The 21,263-nt window shown below is 41.5% G+C and overlaps 1 protein-coding gene across 50 annotated transcripts in view; it reads left to right on the top strand.

The window, feature by feature from the left end:
- NFYC (nuclear transcription factor Y subunit gamma) overlaps window positions 1-21,263 on the top strand; it is an 80,726-nt gene that overhangs the window by 2,212 nt on the left and 57,251 nt on the right. For 20 of the 50 annotated variants that reach the window (XR_012421793.1, XM_074010945.1, XM_074010883.1 and 17 more), the window contains exon 1: window positions 15,768-16,061. The exons of 26 other annotated variants lie outside the window; for them this stretch is intronic. Coding sequence is in view for 4 of the 24 variants with exons in the window: in XM_065524473.2 (XP_065380545.1) it covers window positions 15,770-15,938 (169 nt within the window). In the remaining 20 variants the exon portion in view is untranslated. Of the gene's footprint in view, window positions 1-15,767; window positions 16,062-21,263 lie in introns of those variants that run through there. 4 more of the 50 variants (XM_065524473.2, XM_065524471.2, XM_065524328.2 and 1 more) reach the window with 1 other exon arrangement.

Below are 21,263 nucleotides of genomic sequence, written 5' to 3'. Positions count from 1 at the left end.
ATATAGAATATGGGTTCTTCAGCTAGGTATTCAAATTGTACTCCTTGGCTTCTATTGTGAAAGGGAAGATTTACAAAGTAAATTGCTGCATTTTTCCTTAATCCAGGTAGATAATGGGGAAGAATATGTACAGAAACTTGAAGAGTCTGCATTCCTTAAAACCAAGCTTCAGAATATTACAGATAGTCTTCTGTGTATGGAGGTAATTTATGCCAAGCGGCAAGGAACTACCAAGTGCATAGTGTAAGGAGCTCACTGGAGAGGTTTTTCAAACATCACCAGTTCCTTAGGGTGTCCCCAAATACGAGGACCTATTCAAAGGCCTAGTACTTTCTTCAGACTGTGGGATATTGATTCTAGGATATGCTTATCCTGAAGAATGTGTAAAATTAAGACTGGATAGGACAAAATATTTGCAGTTCCAGTTTTGCATGGAAACCTTTAAATCAGGGTTTGAGAGGAGACCAGTGAGTTGGAAATCTTAATTGCTTTATGTCTTGATGTGCTTAGGTGAAGCCCTCCCTCATCTTTATTTACAATAATATTTCACTGTGGAAGAGAGAGGCAAAGCTACAAGTGAAAATAGGGTTTGCCATGCATTTCGTACATTGGTCATTTCAGGCTCATTTGGCTCAGTCATCAAGTTAACCAAATATGAAGAATGCTGTAGATCTATTATGATTTAGTTTCTTTTTTACTAAGGCTAGACAAGGTGATAAAAATGAGCGTATATGTACACCTTTTTTATTCAGCAGGCATTTCTGGAGCAACCTGCCCTTCAGCATTGGTGACCACCTTCATTCCATGTTAGCCCCTTACACCCGTGGCCACCTTGTTAAGATATGGAATTGACCACTCTAGAAATCTTGAACTCTCAGGAAATCTCAGTAGATCTGAGTTTATGTTGAAAACTTGTGAACCTCAGGTTTTTCTTCAAGCAGAAATTAAGCTTTATGCTTTATAGGCTGTGTCTATGGAATCTTATTTAATTCTTATGACAAATTATTCTGTTATCTCATTTATACTTACATATTTTTTCTTTGGTCAAAACTACTAGAGACTGGGTGCAGTGGCTCATGCCTCTGATCCCAGCATTTTGGGAGGCCAAGGCAGGTGGTATTTGAGGTCATGAGTTTGAGACCAGCCTCGCACACGTGATGAAACAAAATTACAAAAATACAAAAAATAGCCTGGCATGGTGGTGGGCGCCTGTAATCCCAGCTACCTGGAAGACTGAGGCAGGAGAATTGCTGGAACCCGGGAGGCGGAGGTTGCAGTGAGCTGAGATTGTGTCACTGCAATCCAGCCTGAGCAACAGAGCGAGACTCAGTCTCCCAAAAAATAAATAAAAATCCCCAAACCGTACTAGAGAAGATTTTACAAGGCATTTTTATCCCCTTTTAGTTTCAGAGAAATGTAAGGCAAAGCGAAATGAGGATTCAGACCACAGAATTGTAACCATATATGGGCTCACCCCATTCTATGTTAGGGAGCTATGCTGAGAGTCTTGTTTTGGGTTTTGTTTTTTGGGAGTTTTACTCTGTCACCCAGGCTGGAGTGCAGTGATGTGATCTTGGCTCACTGCAACCTCTGCCTCCTGGGTTCAAGCGATTCTCCTACCTCAGCTTCCCAGGTAGCTGGGATTACAGGCATGCACCACAACACCCAGCTAATTTTTGTATTTTTAGTAGAGATGGGCTTTCACCATGTTAGCCAGGCTGGTGAGAACTCCCGACCTCACGTGATCCACCTGCCTTGGCCTCCCAAAGTGCTGGGTTTACAAGTGTGTGCCACCATGCCCAGCCAAGCTATGCTGGGTGTCTTTTTGAGGTAATTTTGAAATTTACATCTTTTAGTTCAAAGGTACTGAGCCACTAGGATCTATGAATCAAACGCAGGGATACTATAGTTACTACTTTTATTGAATGCTTACATTGTACCAGCTAGGATATAAATGTATTATGTATATCCTCATACACTATGAGGTAGATAATATAGTCACCCTCATTTTTACATGTGAGGAAACTGAAAAGTAATTTGCTTAAGGTCTCACAGCCAGTAAGTAACAGAGCCCAGATTCAGACACAGACACAGATTTGTAATTCTTTTTGTTGTTGTTGTTGTTATTGTTGTTGTTGTTGTTTTTTGAGACGGAGTCTCGCCCTGTTGCTCGGGCTGGAGTGCAATGGCGTTATCTTGGCTCACTGCAACCTCCGCCTCCTAGGTTCAGGTGATTCTCTTGCCTCAGCCTCCTGAGTAGCCGGGATTACAGACGCCTGCCACTATGCCTGGCTAATTTTTTGTATTTTTAGTAGAGATGGGGTTTCACTATGTTGGCCAGGCTTGTCTGGAACTCCTGACCTTGTGATCCGCCTACTTCAGCCTCCCAAAGGGCTGGGATTACAGGCGTTAGCCACCGCGCCCAGCCACAGATTTGTAATTCTTAATTCTTATGTAAGTGAAGCCCTTACTCCTAAACACTGTGTTGAGACCATAGAATGTTATGGGAAAAGAAAAAAGTCCCGGCTTCTTAGCTCAGGAAGTGAACTTCAGTTCTTTCAGGTGTGTCCTTTGTACTGAGACTTCAAAAGAGTGAGATGACCTTGGCAGGGTCACTTGGCTATGCAAGGGCAGAGCCAAATCTTGCCCACATCACTGGATTTCTAGATAGGTGCTCATTCCACTGGATAGCATTGACTCTCCTGTGGAAGCATTGACTTGATGGCAGAGATGACTTTAAGTGACAAGTTTACTTCATTCATGGGAATGAGAATGGCAGAGGACATTACTAGGGTCACAAATGACCTTCTTGAGGTCAATCCTGGCCCTCAGGCATACAACCAGGAAGAACATTCCTTTGCCAGTAAGTTGTTCTTTTCCATTCTGTTTCTTGTTCTCAGAGGAAACTGGTTGTGAGTTATCTGATGTCTTATAGTCTTTCTTTTCATTTTGTTTATTCAGTTTTTCATGCCTGCACTGTCACAATTTAGGAAGGCTACAAGGTCATTTTAGTGTTTTCCTGCAGAGACTCAAAGCACTCAGCATAATTTAAGTAGATTAATTGCAGGAGGAAATGGATTTTTAAAACCGGCCAAAAAGTGCCTTTGGGAGAGGACGGTATTAGTTGCGGATTGGAGTCAGACCAAGGGAAGAATTCTGTCTCTGCAATGCATTTACCCTGACTGTGCTGGGGCAGGTTCTTAACTTGTTTCTTCCTCTGTGAAGTAATGACAATAATATCTACCTTTAGAGTAGTTATGAGAAATGAATATAATAGTGTCTGGTAGATGCCTGTCACTTAGTGGACCTTAACAAGTGAGAGAACACATTTTCGTTTTAGAACAGCATGAAATCTGTCCTTTCAGCCAGTTACAGCTTCCTTGATATGGAGGGGTAAGGCCTTTTGTAATTGTCTGCTCTGTTATATACAGTACGATTTCCATATGGAGGAGCAGCCACTTGGCCTGGAAGAACTAACCTAATTTAGTTGTGCTGTTGTGGTTTAGGAGCTGATTTCCAGTGGACCAGTGTGAGGTCAGTCTCACTTTTGAATGTACAAAGTAGTAGGATCATTTGTTTCAGGGGAAGGTTGTTTCCTGATCTCTTTGGTTCATCCCCAAGTGTTGAGTGGTAATGATTGTGATGAGATGAAAACTTTTTCATATTTGACAAATAGCAATGATGATTAAAGTCGGAGCAACCAGTGTTTTCGTTCTGACCAGAAGGAGAGGTTTGCATTATAGTCATTTAAAATTTTTGTAACTGTAGAAATTATCAGTTGAAGTAGGACTGTTGGTTTGGTTTGTGTGATTTGTAGTCACTTGAGTAACATTTTCTTTGAAGTAAGCAGGAAGACAGTATTGTGGAATGGTTCAGGAAAAATCTCTCTGCCTGTAGAAAATTTCGCCAGGTTGCAGGAGTTGTTGCACCCTTCCCACACTTCTCCATGTGTTAGCAGTGATGTACCTGAGAGCTGTGAGACAGCACCTATACTCATTTTCAGTATTGGAGTTGTATTTTCCATTTTGTTATTTTCAGATCTCCAGATAGTTTACTTCCACATCCAGTACTTAGTGAGAGCTTTCTGTTGTATAAACTTGTAGTTTAGAGAGCTCAACTAGAGTCTAATCTTTGCATTTGAATGTTTCCCGTAGAATATGTTTAAAATAAAGGTCGAAATATCCATGTCTGGTAAGGCACGGTGGCTCACCCCTGTAATCCCAGCACTTTGGGAGGACGAGGCTGGCAGATCACCTGAGGCCAGGAGTTTTCGACCAACCTGGCCAACATGGTGAAACCCCGTTTCTACTGAAAATAGAAAAATTTGCCAGGCATGGGGGCAGACACCTGTAGTCCCAGCTACTCGGGAGGTTGAGGCAGGAGAATGGCTTGAACCCAGAGGCGGAGGTTGCAGTGAGCTGAGATCATGCCACTACACTCCAGCCTGGGCAACAGAGCGGGATTCCCTCTTTTAAAAAAAAAAATTCCTTATTGAAGGTACTATATATAAGGTGTCCTATTTAAATGAATACCATTCATTCATTCATTTATTTGCTGGAGTCACTCTGTCGCCCAGGCTGGAGTGCAGTGACATGATCTCAGCTCACTGCAACCTCTGCCTTTTGGATTCAAGTGATTCTCCTGCCTCAGCCTCCTGAATTGCTGGGACTACAGGTGCATGCCACCATACCTGGCTAATTTTCATATTTTTTGTAGAGACAGGGTTTCACCGTGTTGGCCAGGCTGGTCACGAACTCCTGACTTCAGGTGATCTCCCTGCCTCAGCCTCCCAAAGTGCTGGGATTACAGAAGTGAGCCACTGCGCCCAGCCTGAATACCCTTAATTTAAAGCCAATAGTATATCCTTTGCCTGCCGGGTTCGAGCTTTAAAGTCAATGGTATATTCTTAATAAATAAGATTCAGTAATTGTCCTATTATTCTTAAATACATTCATGAGTGTGAACCATAAATAGTGATATTGAGCAGTGTTTCGAAGTGTTTCAATAAGAGGAATGGGCCAGGCGCGGTGGCTCATGCCTGTAATCCCAGCACTTTAGGAGACTGAGGCGAGCGGATCATGAGGTCAGGAGTTCGAGACCAGCCCAGCCAACATGGTGAAACTCCATCTCTACTAAAGATACAAAAAATTAGCTGGGCGTGGTGGTGGGTGTCTGTAACCCCAGCTACTCCAGAGACTGAGGCAGGAGAATCGTTTGAACCCAGGAGACAGAGGTTGCAGTGAGCTGAGATTGCGCCGCCATTGCACTCCAGCCTCGGCGACAGGGCGAGACTGTCTCCAAAAAAAAAAGGAATGAGATGACTCCTAGGAGATGATGTTAGAGTATAGAATATTTTGTATCATGTCTTTGGCTTAAATCTATGAATTAGTGAAGGTTTTCACCATCCCTAATTACTGTTACCCATGGCCTCCAGAGCTGTAAACTGTCCAGTGATCTCTATGAAGTGAGATTCTTTGCCCAGTGTTAAGAAGATATATCCCTTTGACACTGGCATGATTTGTTCATTTTAAAAGAGAAGAGAGAAAGGGCTAATAAAGTACACATTATCTGCACAGTTGACATCCTTGCCATTTTAAACTGTTTTAAAAATTATTGCTGTACCCTGAAGGTAAGTAGCATAGAATTTGCTCATTATGAAATGACAAAGTTGGGGCCTTTTAAGAAGCCAAGCATGCTTGGTTGGCAATCACTTAGGAGGCAAAGGATTGCTATTTATGGTGGTATTTAATGTCATTTTCAGTAGTACTAAGTTAAAAAGGAAAATGCCATAATGTGTGTAAAACTCTAACCATTTTGAAAGGTTGTTAGAATACAGTTGCCTATAGTCTTTTCATTCCACTAAAATTTGTAAGTTGGTTTAGAGCAGCATTTCCCAAGCTCTTCCACTGAACATTAGTTCTGTGTAGTGCTAATCAGTGTCCTTTGGGGATGAGAAGAGGATCCTTGACAAAAAATGACCAAAGTGAAATGCCTTTCTTCACTGCAGAATTATTATTCAGAGCGTTGGTGCTTATTTGTCTATGACTCTTCAGGAGGGAAGATACATTATGCAGCATTACTCAGACTTACTTGGTCATGGACTGCTGTTTGTGAGAACACCTAATAAACGTTTCATGCTATGATTGGTGTGTAGCGGAGCCCAGTTAAGCAGTTCTGGTGTAGTCTATGAATAAAAAATGAATCATTTTGCATAAGATAGCTTGGTAATCATGGGAAAGGACTTTTGTGAGAACAAGATACATCTTCAAGGTAACATAGACTCTTAGTGATAAATGTGATTTCAAAGGTCATCTAAATCCAATGGCCAATAACAATAATAATAGTAACAGGTACCATTTTTTGAGTACATGATTTTTATCAGGCACAGTGTTGTTATTTTACATGCCTTATTAACCACTGGGTCTTAGTGATTTTTAAATCTTCTTTATTTTTTATTTTAATTAATTTTTTTGAGATGGAGTCTCACTCTGTTGCCCAGGCTGGAGTGCAGTGGTGTGATCATAGCTCAGTGCAACCTTGAACTCCTGGGTTCAAGTGATCCTTCTGCCTCAGCTTTCTGAGTAGCTGGGACTACAGGTATGTAGCACCATGCCTGCCCAGCTACTTTTTTTATTATTGGTGGTGACGAGGTCTTGCTATGTTGCCCAGGCTGGTCTTAAATTCTTTAGTTAAAGTGATCCTCCCACCTTGGCCTCCCAGAGTGTTGGGATTACAAGTGTGAGCCGCCGTGCCTGGTTTATTTTTTATTTTTATTTTTTGAGATGGAGTCTCAGTCTGTTGCCCAGGCTGGAGTACAGTGGCGTGATCTCGGCTTGCTGCAACCTCTGCCTCCCGGGTTCAAGCGATTCTCCTGCCTCAGCCTCCCCAGTGGCTGGGATTACAGGCGTCTGCCACCATGACTAACTAATTTTTGTATTTTTAGTAGAGATGGGATTTCACCATGTTGGCCAGGCTGGTATCAAACTCCTGACCTCAAGTGATCTGCCCACCTCAGCCTCCCAAAGTGCTGGGATTACAGGCTTGAGCCACCACACCCAGCTTATTTTTTTATTTTAGAGACAGGGTCTCGCTCTGTCCTCCAGGCTGGAGTGCAGTAGCATGATTATAGCTCAATGTAACCCCAAACTCTTAGGCTCAAGCACTCTTCCTGCCTCAGCCTCCCAAGTAGCTAGGACTACAGGTGCATCACCACGCCTGGCTAATTTTTTATTTTTTAATTTTTGTAGAGACAGGGTCTTGCTTTGTTGTCCAGGCTGGTCTTGAACTCAATGCCTTCACTACTGCTTTTCCAGTCACCAGATAACTTTAGCATCCTGTTTTCCATATTAGTGGTCTAGAGTGCTGCCATCCTCCCACTATGTCCCCTTCTCCAACTTGTTCTTCACATTGCACGCAATGGTAAGGAACTAAAGAGTCTTAAACATGGGGCTGGCACAATCAGAATTACACTTTAAATGTGGGATTGATTGTGCCACTCCAGTGTTTAAGACTCATTAGTTCCTTATCATTGTCCTTAGAATAAAGTTCTAATATCTCAGCTTTGTCCAACCATGTTTACCTTTCTTTTTTTTGAGAGGCAGTCTTGCCCTGCCACCCAGGCTGGAGTGCATTGGTGCAATCTTGGCTCACTGCAACCTCTGCTTCCTGGGTTCAAGCGATTCTCCTGCCTCAGCCTCCCAAGTAGCTGGGATTAAAGGTGCCCGCCGCCATGCCTGGCTAATTTTTGTATTTTAGTAGAGATGGGATTTCACCACTTTGGCCAGGCTGGTCTCAAACTCCTGACTTCAGTTGGCCTCCCAAAGTGCTGGGATTACAGGCATAAGCCACTGTGCCCGGCCTACCTTTCTAACTTTTACTTCTAGCTTCTTGCTTCTGGGCTGCTGCTATACCAAACTGCAGCCCTTTCAGGAATGTAATACTTTCTGTGAGCTTCAGGCCTTTGCACATGCAGTTCACTTTGTCTATCCTGGTTTTTATTCTTAGGATTTTAAATCTCCTAAGAAGCCTCCTCTGACCAGCCTAAAACTTAGGTGTAAGCCCTGGGGTAGGTGCTATGCTTATTTCCTCCCATAGCATTTTGCATTTGCCTGTGTTGTAACTCTTAATGTACAGCATTATGATTGCCTATTTTAACATTCCTCTTCCTTACAGTAGACTTTAATCTCCTTAAGGACAGGAACTGTGTCTTGTTTAGAATCCCCAGAGCTTATTTAGTACAATGGCTATGCTTATAATGTAAGTATTTATTGAACAAATGAAATTATCCTAAGCCCTAAAACCTTGCAAGATGTTTTAGTGCAGGAAACTGGCCTCAGTGGAGTTAAATAACTAGCATGAGGTCACTCACCTAAAAAGTGGTGAGGAGGGATTAAAATCTAAATCTGTCTAGCTGTAAAGATTGGGCTTTTTTTCCTGCTGCTGCACATGACTGCCCTCTCTCATGTTGCCTTTACACATCCCTGTCAAGTGTTCAAACAGCCCGTGCCTAACAACCCCATTCATAGCTTCTGAGGAAAGTTGCGTCATCTTTGGACAGCCCTGAGAGTTGAAGTGAGTCCTTGCAGAATAATTTCCCATCTATTGATCTTAATTTATGCTTTGGAGAATATAACCTATTTTCAAAAAACAAGTAATTCAGAATTTGTCATCTCCTTAAGGTCCATTTATTAGTTTATTTCATTCCTTCATTCACTGAGTAACCATTTACTGAGCACCAGTGCAATGTTCCTTTATTCTAATGATGTGGTCATTGCTCAGAATGTTTCTGGGCCTTTTTTGGGGATTATCTTCAGAACTTCTTTTTTTTTTTTTTTTTGAGAGGGAGTCTTGCTCTGTCACCCAGGCTGGAGTGCAGTGGCGCAATCTCAGTGCAACCTCCACCGCCCAGGTTCAAGCAATTCTCCTGCCTCAGCCTCCCAAGTAGCTGGGACTACAGGTGTGTGCCACCAAGCCTGCTAATTTTTTGTATTTTTAGTAGAGATGGGGTTTCACTATGTTAGCCAGGATGATCTGGATCCCCTGACCTCATTATCCGCCTGCCTTGGCCTGCCAAATTGTTGAGATTACAGGTGTGAACCACTGTACCTGGCCTATCTTCAGAACTTCTATCAGATTATTTTGAAGATGTGTGAACATAGTTTTGTTTGTTTGTTAAAACTTGAAGGTGGATTGGATTTGAGAAATAGCTACTAGTTGTTCAGGACCAAGTTGAGTGAAAGATAATGGGTCAGAAATTATAATCTGGCAGTCCTCAATTTTCTTCGATTTTCTTATAATGTTTTTTGAGATGGAGTCTCACTCTGTTGCCCAGGCTGGAGTGCAGTGGCATGATCTCAGCTCACTGCATCCTCCACCTCCCAGGTTCAAGCGATTCTCCTTCCCCAGCCCCCTGAGTAGCTGGAATTATAGGCATGCACCACCACGCCCAGCTAATTTTTGTATTTTTAGTAGAAATGGGGTTTCACCACGTTGGCCAGGCTGGTCTTGAACTCCTGACCTCAAGTGATCCATCCACCTCAGCTTCCCGAAGTGCTGGAATTACGGGCGTGAGCCACCATGCCTGGCCTATGTTTTGTTTTTTGTTTTTGTTTTTTTTAAACTTGAACTGAAACTTGAAATAGAAAGATTTGGCATTAAAACAGTCTGTCTTTTACTTCTTAAAGAATCTGGGCTGGGTGCAGTGGCTCACACATATAATCCCAGCATTTTGGGCGGTTGAGGTGGGAGGATCACTTGAGCCCAGGAGTTTGAAACCAGCCTGGGCAATATGGGGAGACCCTATCTCTATAAAAAAAATTTAAAAATTAGCTGGGTGTGGTAGCGTATGCCTGTGGTCCTAGTTATGCAGAAGACTGAGGTAGGAGGATCACTAGAGCCCAGGAGGTCAAGGCTGCAGTGAGCTGTGATCATGCCACTGCACTCCAGCCTGGGCAACTAACCTTGTCTCAAAAAAAAAAAAAAAAAAAAGAGTGTGAAGCTCTTATTGCAGTTAACCAGATTTCCTACATGGCCTTCTTCAGTTGGAGCTGTGTAGCGGTCACTCCTTTAGATGGGACACACACTTGGCCGTTTTCCTCAATCCCTGTTACTCCCTGTTGTTACTGACACTGTGGCTAAAATCAGGTTTGATTTATATCTCTATGCTTTGGGGATATATGTAGATAAAAATAAGACACTTGCTGCTTTCAAGAAGCCCTTTTCTGGTAATAGAGGCATATTAAAAAAATAGTTATAATATGTGTACCTGCTATATAATCAAGTGTATATTTAGGTATTAATTGGGCACCTACCACATTCCAGATATGTTGAGTGCTTTCAGTTATTTAAGCCTCAACACTCCTATGAGTTGGTGTTATTTCCTCCATTTTACACATGAGGAAGTGAGCTCAGAAATAGTTAAGTATCTTGGCCAATGTGCAGCTAGTAAGCAGGTAGCTATGATTCAAAAATCATTCTCCCAACCAAAAGCATCAATTCTCACTTTGCCTTCTTTGAGAGTATTGAAGCTTCAACGGTGTAACCAGAGTTACTGGTTTTGTCTCATAGTGATTTGAGTGCTTTTTTTTGGTTGTTGTTGTTGTTGAGACAGAGTCTCGCTCTGTTGCCCAGGCTGGAGTGCAGTGGCGTGATCTCGGCTCACTGTAAGCTCCACCTCCCAGGTTCAAGCGATTCCCCTGCCTCAGCCTCCCGGGTAGCTGGGACTACAGGCACGTGCCACCACACCCAGCTAATTTTTTGTATTTTTAGTAGAGACAGGGTTTCACTGTGTTAGCCAGGATGGTCTTGATCTCCTGACCTCATGATCTGCCCCCCTCAGCCTCCCAAAGTGCTGGGATTACAGGTGTGAACCACAGCGCCTGGCCTGATTTGAGTGTTTTTTAGGGTAAGAAGATGCAATTGGCTGCTGAGATCCAAGACCAGGGAAGAATGTTAGCTGAAATCCTAGAGATTCTGTTAGATTCTCAGTCCACAGTAATGACAGGTAGAAGAGAAAGCTATAGTAAGTGAATGAATTCAGCTGCCAAATGGAAATTCAAGAATAATTTGGGTTCTCTTCCTACTGTGGCTTGAATTCTAAGGTAAGTGTTGATGAGAAGTAGGACTTGAAGTAGTTTCCTTGCAAACTGCCAAGAAGTAATAAAAACTATGCTGAAGACCTTCACAGGGTGTTAAAGGTCATGATTGGTTTAATCTGGTACATCCAAAGCAGAGTCGAAGGGCCAGCTTTTGAAACAGTGATCAGACATTTGCTGGGATTAGTGGTGAAAAGCCTGAGTTTCCAGACTAAAAACTGGAGAATTTTATGGCACCTGGTAGTCTTCCCGTACTGTCCTTTATGGCTAAGGAGTTGCTTTCTGCAGGGCTGCAGAGTATGCTAGAGATAGAAGAGAGGTATTTCTTCGAAGTGGCTTCAGGGCCTTAAGCAGGTTTTCTCCCTTTCTGAACCTTAACCTTCTATACATCAAGGAAGTTGAATTGGATGACATTTAATACTTCGCATTTTTTCAGTGCTTATTCAGGCATAGTACATATGCTTTACATATATTACGTTATTTAATCCTTAAGTGGCTCTCTGGTATACATGGTGATATCTATACATTATAGATAAGGAAACTGAGGCTCAGGGTTAGTTCAGTGTCATATAAGTAGAGTCAGAACTTGAAACTAACACTGCCTGACTTCCAAGTGCTTAGTTGTTTTGCCGTGCTGGCACTAATTAGTAATCAGCGAGGTTGTGAACATGTTCTCCCTATTCTTCTGCTCCCTACCCCCACCCTTCAGATGAGCTTCTTTGCCTTGTCAGCTGACTGACCCTCAGGTGTTCTGGGGCTAAGAGAAGCTCCCGTACTGATAAGCCCTGTTGGCCTTCTGCCTTCTCTTCCCAGGATAGGAGTAGCTATTCAGAATCTGTAATCTAAACTTTTGAGAAAAGAATTACGGTACTTATAACACATCCTGTTATCATAACCAAACTCTTTATTTGGATGCCATTGTGAAGTTGTCTCACAACCCCTTTAAATTTTAACAGTGTACTCTTGTTAATGATTTACCTACTTGTTTCATGCCCTTATAAATGTGGTTTGTTACTAGTTAAATGTTCCTAATAATTTAGTAGTAAACTTTGTAACAACTTATAGGGTGCTATTTGGTCATACCATTGACTAGGTCTCTTAACTGGCAGATCAAATTTAACAGTAGTCAGATTTTAAATTTTAATATTTATTTATTTACTTACCTGAGATACAGTCTCTCTGTCACCCAGGCTGGAGTGCAGTGGGACGATCACGGCTGATTGCAGCCTTGACCTCTTGGGTCAAGTGATCCTCTGGTCTCAGCTTCCAAAGTAAGTGGGATCACAGGCGTGTGCCACCACACCTAGCTAATTTTTGTATTTTTTGTAGCGATGCAGTCTTACTATGTTATCCAGGCTGATCTGAAATGCCTGAGCTCAAGTGATTCTCCTTCCTTGGCTTCCCAAAATGCTGGGATTACAGGCGTGAGCCACCATGCCTGGCCCAGATTTTTAGTTTTTAAATTTGTTGAAGTTGGATAATGGTTTATGCTATCTATACATATATATGGCACCTAAGAATTTCCTTGGATGTGCTTGAGGTATTCCATGTCTTGGTAAGCAGTGTGGTGCAGTGGAAAGAGTACCACTCTAGGTGGGACCCGAGTTTGAATCTAGATGTATGGCTAGGGGCCAGTTTTTTAACTTCTTTGAACTTCACTCTTTCTCACTGGAAAAAGGGTATTGTAGTGAGAATTAGAGGGGTAAAGTCTGTGATGTACTTAGCACAGAACCTGGCACTAGTAGTTGTTCAGAGATCATTTCATTTCATCATGGGAAATGAGTGGAATGTATGTAGAGAAGTTAATACGGCAAAGTGATAGGGCAGACCACCTTGCTCCTATTTCGGGTCCCTGCTGAATCTCTGCACATGTCAAGGATGAGTTCTCATGTATGGTCAAGTGAGGAATTTCTAGAAAAGCTCTCATCTGCCTAGCAAAACAACTGTGTTTTTCAGTCCTAGGATATTTAGCTTTGGTGGGAGGAAGCAGATCTAAGGAGATTGTTAAAGGCCTCAGGTGATGAATGGTGAGATGTTTGTATTTGAATGTTTTGCTGAAAAAAGAAAAAAAGAAAAACATGCTAAAATCCACATTAGGAGCTGCCTCTTAAAAAACCTAAGCAGTTGGTCCAAAATCCGTAAGAAAATCTTTGACTACCACTGGTAGCCTTTGGCACCCTGGAATGTTTTCTATAACTACAGTGAGACAAGTAAGAATACTTGTAATATCTCTTCTGAGATCAACTCTGTTGTGCTTATTCTTAAAAATATGGGGCCAGGCGCGGTGACTCATGCCTGTAATCCCAGCACTTTGGGAGACCAAGGTGGGTGGATCATCCTAGGTCAGGAGTCCGAAACCAGCCTGGCCCACATGATGAAACCCTATCTCTACTGAAACTGCAAAAATTAGTCAGGTATGGTAGTGGGCGCCTGTAATCCCAGCTACTCGAGAGGCTGAGACATGAGAATTGCTTGAACCCAGGAGGCAGAGGTTGCAGTGAGCTGAGATCACACCGTTGTACTCTAGCCTCGGTGACAGAGGGAGACTCTGTCTCAAAAAAAAAAAAAAAAGATAGAAGGCTGGGGTGCAGTGGCTCACTCCTGTAATCCCAGCACTTTGGGAAGCCAAGGCAGGTGGATCACTTGAGGTCAGGAGTTCAAGACCAGCCTGGCCAACATGGTCAAACCCTGTCTCCACTAAAAATACAAAAATTAGCTGGGCATGGTGGTGGGTACCTGTAGTCCCAGCTACTAAGTAGGTCACTTGAACCCAGGAGGTGAAGGTTGCAGTGAGTCAAGATCGTGCCACTGCCCTCCAGCCTAGGCAACAGAGTGAGACTCCATCTCAAAAAAAAAAAAAAAAGAAAGAAAAAGTGAGAAAAAATGTGTCCTCATCCAGGCACAGTGGCTCACGCCTGTAATCCCAGCACTTTGGGAGGCAGGGGCAGGAGACTCCCTTCAGCCCAGAAGTTCGAGACCAGCCTGGGCAACATGGCGAGACCCCATCTCTACCAATTGAAAAAAATTGAAAAAAGGAAAGAAATATAAAAATTAGCTGGCGTGGTGGCGCACACCTGCAGTCCTAGCTACTTAGGAGGACAAGGTGGGAAGATCGCTTGAGCCCAGGAGGCGGAGGCTGCAGTAAGCCGAGATCGTGCCTCTGCACCCCAGCAACACCCCAGCTTGGGTGACAGAGCCAGACCCTATCTCCAAAAAAAAAAAAAGGAATGATTTTTATCCTCTGTGATGTCAAACTCTGTGGCTGCCTTAAATAAATTAGTTAATCCATCAAATTATAATGTGCTTTTAATAATACGTCATCAGCCCTCTGCATCTAAGCATTCAACCAACCATGGGTCAAAAATATTTTTAAAAATTGTGTCTGTATAGAACATATGCAGACTTTTTTCCTTGTCATTATTCCCTAAACAATACAGTATAACCACTACATGTATAGCATTTACATTTTATTAGGTATTATACGTAACCTAGTGATGATTTAAAGTATACAGGAAGCTGGGCAAGGTGACATGCACGTGTAGTTTCGCTCACTTTGGTAGCTGCGGTGGGAAGATTGCTTGAGCCCAAGAGTTTGAGGCGGTAGTGCCCTGATTATGCCTGAATAGCCACTGCATTGCAGCCTAGCAACATAGTGAGACACCATCTCTTAAAAAAAAAGTATACATGGGAATGTGCAAGTGTTTTATGCAAATACTGTACCGTTTTATATTAGGGACATGAGCACTGAAGGATTTTGGTATCCATGAGAGGGTTGGCTGGGGAGTATCCTGGAACCAGTCTCCCATGGATACCAGGGGATGATTGTATTCACTGATGTTCTAGCTTTTTTGTCATCCCTCCCCCACCCCCCGTTCCCACCTTTATCATTGTATTTCCTTCTTAGGTTCCTGGTTGACATTCTAGAAATGCCACTGTCTCTGCCACTAACTTCATACATTACCTTAAAATTTTTCTATTTAAATTAGTTTGTGTTTTCATATAAAGTGCTTTGCCTTGATACCAGTCTGTGCCTTTAAAGTGCCACTAACATAATGACAGATGCCTTTTAGAAATCTTGCAAACTATTGTATGGCCATTGGCATCACTCTGTTAGTGTTAAAGAAGCTGCATTTTCTTTGCACTAGCCCTACCCAGTTTTTTCTTCTTTTAATGCTCAGCAGAAAACTGAAGATGGTCACAACTTTCCGACCTTGTGCACATTGCTTCTCTGGTCTATTACCATAGGATACCGTAGCAGTATCTTACAGACATCTTTGATGGCCAATCAGCAGCAGTTAAATTACCGTAAATTTTTTAAATGGAACTCTGACAGCCAATAAGAAATCCCGTGGGTGGGAACAGTAACAACCCTTTGGCTTGTTTTTAAGAACAATTCTAAATTTTCAGTATTCTGTTTTAGAAACACATGATTCCCTAGTGCAACTGCTATGTGCATTTGCCAGGCATTTCCACCCCTTAGAGTTCCCCATAGTTTGAAGTCTGAATCTGACCCCTGTTCTGCTTCTCAAGGTAACTTTAAAACAGGAAGTGTACAAAAGAGGTAACTGATGACGTGAACAGCCAATCGTGGCTTTGTGTTCTTAGCCAATAAAGCAGTTCAGCCAATGGGATCACAGTGGAGGCAAGGTTTGGTGTCAAATAGCATGCTAGATTGAATGCCTTTGACTGTTAAAGTGGAAGGAGGCTGCAGGGCTTCATTGGAGCCTCGGAGTTTTTCACTGAGGCAGGGGTCAGCTGAAAGACAAAGAAAAATGGCGAATAGTTTGTTGGGGGGTGGGAGGACAGCTGTTCGGGCTTTCACTGGAGTGGACATTCCAGACTCAGGTTTCTGCATCTCCTGCTGCCTTTTGTTTCCTCCGTCCTTTGGGGGGGAGGGATAGGAGTGACTTAAATTCTCCCAGTCCGAGGAGGTATAAATAACTACATGTAAAATTAATGCAGTTCCCGGTAAGTTTAATTCTTTGTTCTGTGTTGAAATGATAGAAACTGTTTAGCTTCAGAGAGTGTAGACAAGTTGCACTGTTCAGAAAATGGCCACTTTACATTCCATGCATACCTTTTGGTGCACCTAGAATACCTTGCTGTGTTTAGATTTTGCATGTCCTTCAACTAGGATTTCTTTCCTAGTTGACTATCGACAGGATCAGGTACATGGAGAAAGGCTAATCATTTTTCAGGGGCACACAGAAGCAAAACACTTTTCTGTTTGCATTGGGTAAACTTAACTGTTTTCCAAATAATTTTCCTTTGTTCAAGTGCACTGAAGCTTTCCTATGGAATAAGCTGAGTTGTTGTGAGAGTTTTTCTGTTTCCACGCACTTTGTTGACATCTGTGTTTTCAGATATGGAAGCGACACGTTGCTGTTAGAAATTTGTGTGAAAATATGATTTGCACTGCTGCAGGTTCTAATGGTGAAGGCCCACATGCCAGTGTGAAATTTTCCCATAACTTTCTTGATTTACCTGTCTACCTCTAGATTCTAATAAGTACTAATTAATGTAGTAACAGTCTTTGTTTTTAATGCACATTTTAGCTTAGAATGCTGGTTAGAAACATCTTCACTTATATTGACAGTGACAAGAGCAAATCTTTTTCCATAGATTTCACACGTTTTGTCAGGTGTTGATTTAGTTCTTTAAAATGATATGAGCAAAGTGCTTTTCATTTTTCCGTATTAAATATTTTAAATCCTGCAGTTTATGAATAGGAAAGTTAAGAGTATAGGCACCCTATCTTTTGCCCTTGATATATATATATATATATATATTTCTCTTTAGGGGTACAAAGCTAACGTAGGTTGCTAATCAGTAACCGGCCAGTTATTATGAACAGTGAAATCTTGAATCCCACGTACTAAAATCTATAATACACCTGATTTTAAAATGCAATTCTTTGTTTTCTTTTTATTTGCAAATACGGAATGAAGGTCATTGGAACATTTCTGCAGCAGACTCAGTGTGGAGCCGTGAGCCAGCAGCACTTAGTCTCTGGGTAGGGAAAAGGAGCAGGCCCTATTAGAGGAGAAGTTTCAAGGGTGTTGATTTGCCTTCCTTAGCTTCCCCTGTAATAAAGGATTTACCTGAGAGGACTGATAGGATTTAGATTTGGGGCTCTTGGAGTTGGAATGATATAGCAAGTCAAAGTTCTAGATGCAGGCCTCTGTCGTTGCTTTCAAAAGTGACCTTGAAAAACTGCCGGGGAGTTGAAAGATTGAAGGACAAAGTTTGTTTATACAGATTTGGACTGAAAAGCTCTATTTAAGATGAAAAGAGACTGTACTTCTGATATTCAAGTCGAGTGGTTAGTAGGAATATGTTATAGATTCAAATTAGGAGTTTTCAGGGAATAAGACAATAGGGCTGCATTCATTCTCTCTCCCACTCTTTTTACTTCCCTCCCCCCAGCAAAAAATTCTAAATTCTTTTGGTATGATAGCTGAGTGAACTGCCTAACAGATTCAGAATTCCTTGCATGCTACCGTGTCTTCTTTGTAATCTAGAGGGTTCTTAGTGAAGGAATAGTATTTTAGGAGTTCAGAGTAGTTGTATTTGTGAAAGTTTTGGGGAATTGGAATGCTTATAAGAAGAAAATGTTCATTCTGGGAATTTAAGTCCTAAGATAAAGAAGTATGTGTTAAGGATTACATTTTAAGAGGTACTACTTTGATTTAAATTTACTTTTTTAAAGTCATTGATTATTTATATGTTATCAGTTGTTCCAGGTTTTATATATGATTTTAAAAACAGTTGTAGGTACTGTCTTGACCCTGTTGGCCCTACAAGAAGGCCTGTAGCAGGGGAGGCAAAAGTGAAGGTGTGGTACAGTATGAGGTAAACCATAAACTTGAGAACTTGGTGGATTTGGCTTCTTGGAAAGACACCCAGTCACTGCCTCTCGCCGAGGTTCTTCACCATTTTTGGATCATAGACTCTTTGAGAATCTGACCCACTACCTGGAAAAATGCACATGGGCATGCCTGTGCAAAACCTTTGATGACTAAGTTATTTTCTAGTGTATGTCAAATGGTGTTTAACACCTTAGCCAGATAGATGTTTACTAGACAAATGAAGAAAACTTTGCTTCCAGAAAGAGCAAAGACCTTCTAGAGAGCTAACTGTAATTTGGACCATGGGTGGCTGTGTGTGTAAGTGGGGGAGGCTTAGATAGGGTCTAGAGATGTCAACATTTATTTACTCTGATCACAATGTTTGAGGCGGTATGGTACAGACCATTTAAAGTCAAGAGATCTGTGTTCAAGCCCTAGTCACCTTTATCACCAGCTTTGTAGTTTGGGCAAGTCAGCCATTTAGTGTTAGCTTCCTCACATGTAAAAATGGGACCTAAAAATAGTGTCTTATTTAGTGGTGAGTCCTGAATGAGATCATGTGTGTCAAAGTACTTTGCAAATTGTGAAGAACTACGTAATATTAGTTGTTACTAATCCAGACTGTTTGGGGGATGAAACCTTTATGAAGATAGGTGTGGCATCAAAGAAAAAAATGCCAGTATTTTAATATTTTTAAAAAGGAGTTAGTTTAAACCTGACACATGTCTTTTTAAACTGCCTTCACCTGCATATTCCTGTTTATGCTGACATGACCCTATTTATTTAATGCATACGTTGAGACCATCCTTTACTGTGAAAGATTCCTGTGAAAGAATTTTAACCCCTTTGTCAAAATTTAAGAACCTCTCAGAATAAGGTGAAATGGGTATGCTGATTTTTTAAAAAACTCTTATTAGATTTAGGAACCTGTCAGAATAAAATCTGGAAGCCTGTTCAGTTTGCATTATGAGATTTGCATTATAATGCAGGTAAGTTGTAATGGTTGCAGATGTTTACCAAGCAGGGGTTATTTTTAGTTTGTATACCAAATATTTATAAAGTAAACTGGAACTATTTTTTTTTGTTTGCTTTGTGATTATCATGTCAGTTTTCAAGCATGGGAGGTAGGTATAGCCTGCAGTATATATAGTAAGCAAATAAATGTTGGGATGAATGCCTTTTTTTTTTTTTTTTTTTCCCCAGACAGGGTCTTGCTCTGTTGCCCAGGCTAATATGCCAGGCTGAAGAGCCGTGGCATGATCATGACCCACTGCAGCCTCCACCTCCTGGGCTCAAGCAATCCTCCTACCTCAGCCTCCTGAGTAGCTGGTACTACAGGCATGTGCCACTGTGCCCAATTTTTTTTTTTTTTTTTTTTTTAATAGAGACGGGGTTTTGATTTGCTGCCCAGGCTGATCTCACACTCCTGGGCTCAAGTGATCCTGTTGCCTTGGCCTCCCAAAGTGCTGGGATTACAAGCGCTGGGATTACAGGTGTGAGTCACTGTGCCCAATTGTGGGATGAACACTTTTAAAATAAGAAATAATTGATCGCTTATCAAAAATCTAATGTAAATTTCACACAGTTAATACCTACTGTGAGATACTTTCTAACATAATTGGTGGAAACTCATGGAGATTTCTTTTTAATCTAGTCTACATGCCCAGTGTCATCTATTTTTAGGACTTCCTTCCCCCCCCCCCCCCCCCGGGGTGGGGTTGATATTTTGTGATGTTTGATTTCCTGTCCTATTAAGTCACTTCCTCTCAGGCCTATGGTCAGTCAGCATTGGTGTCTGCTTCCTATCTGTGCTTTGAAAGAGTCATATTCAGACAGAATGAGGTTTGGCAAAATTGATATTGACTTTACCAAATAAAATTCCAGTTCCAGGGATGTGTAGGTTTAAAAACAGCAACTGTGGTCACTTTGGGCTTTTGTTTTTAAAACAAGATGAGGTCTCCTTCTTAAAGAAGCTAAATACTTTTGTGGGGGCTTCAGTAACCCAAAAAATGTATAAAAGCTGAACATGGCTATCTTCATGAATGGAATGATTTTTGCCTATTCTTATTACTGATAATATATGCATACAGAGTTTGAATATGTCTAAGTTAGGCTGATAGGAATCACTTAGAGATCTAGTCTAGTTCCCTTCTTGTAAAGTGGGGAAATTGAGGCCCAGTAAGTTCAGGTGCCCTAATCCAAGTCTTTCAGCTTTTTAGGAACAGGCCTGTACAAGTTTGGAGATTTGACTCCCACTCAATTTGTTGCACGTTTCTTTTATTCCTCTAGGTTGTTTTCACTTTTTATTTTTCATGTTTCTTTTCCTTTTGGCACTTCTGTATAGGTTTGCTGTTTGGATATAGAAGGAACAGAGAGAAAATGGGCCATGGAAGAGGTTCAGAAGTCTTTACCTGAAGTATGTTGGTTAGAAAGTCTGCTGCAGCAGATTTAGTGTCCCTTTGGGATCTGAAGATACCTTGCCTCAGCCAGTTGCTTATTCAGAAAGCTGAGAACCAGCTAGGAAGCTAATGGTGCTCACCTGTGAGGTATTCCAGAGAGCCGGGTTACTGTTATGCATTATGAAGAAGTTAGGGTATACAAACACATGACCTGCATGCCAGTTAGTGTTTATTGTTTTTGTTTTTTGTTACTACATTTCAAGAACGAGCTGATTCCCAAATAAGTTTGTCCCTGGCTCTTAAAGTGAGTCCGCAAGCTAACCTGTATTTAATAAACACAGATTCCAGGGTCATTTTAAGCATTTGAGAAGACGGAAATAGGAATCATTGTTTATAGACACCCAAAATAATATCTTAACTATGCTGACTTGACTCTTTCCCATCAGCAAAGTGGTATTATGTGTGTATGTGCTTGTGTATGGTTGAGTGGTTTTTGTTCTTATCTTTATATTCTTTGATAGACCATGATATACTTTAACATTTTTAATTTTTCTGAAGGTGATGACCTTCATATGTTTAGACAAAAGTTATAGTTCATTGAAAGAGTGAGGGCTTGAATGATGTAAGTTATATAATATTTAAGTCCTAAAATATACTGACTGAAAATTATGATAGACATAGCTGGATAGACTATACTTCATGTCTGCATTTCCCAGAAGTTTAGTTTTCTTTCTTTTTTTTGGAGACTAAGGTCTTGCTCTGTCACCCAGGCTAGAGGGTATAGTGTAATGGTGTAATCATAGATCACTGCAACCTTAAACTCCTGGGCTTAAGCAGTCCTCGCACTTCAGCCTCCAAGTAGCTGGGACTACAGATGCATGCTACTAGGCCTGGCTAATTAAAAAAAAAATTTTGAGGGCTGG

The sequence above is a fragment of the Macaca fascicularis genome, chromosome 1, assembly GCF_037993035.2.
Source record: "Macaca fascicularis isolate 582-1 chromosome 1, T2T-MFA8v1.1".
Taxonomy (NCBI): domain Eukaryota; kingdom Metazoa; phylum Chordata; class Mammalia; order Primates; family Cercopithecidae; genus Macaca; species Macaca fascicularis.
Note: the sequence above shows the minus strand (reverse complement) of the source record. Positions and strands in the feature narration are given on the sequence as shown.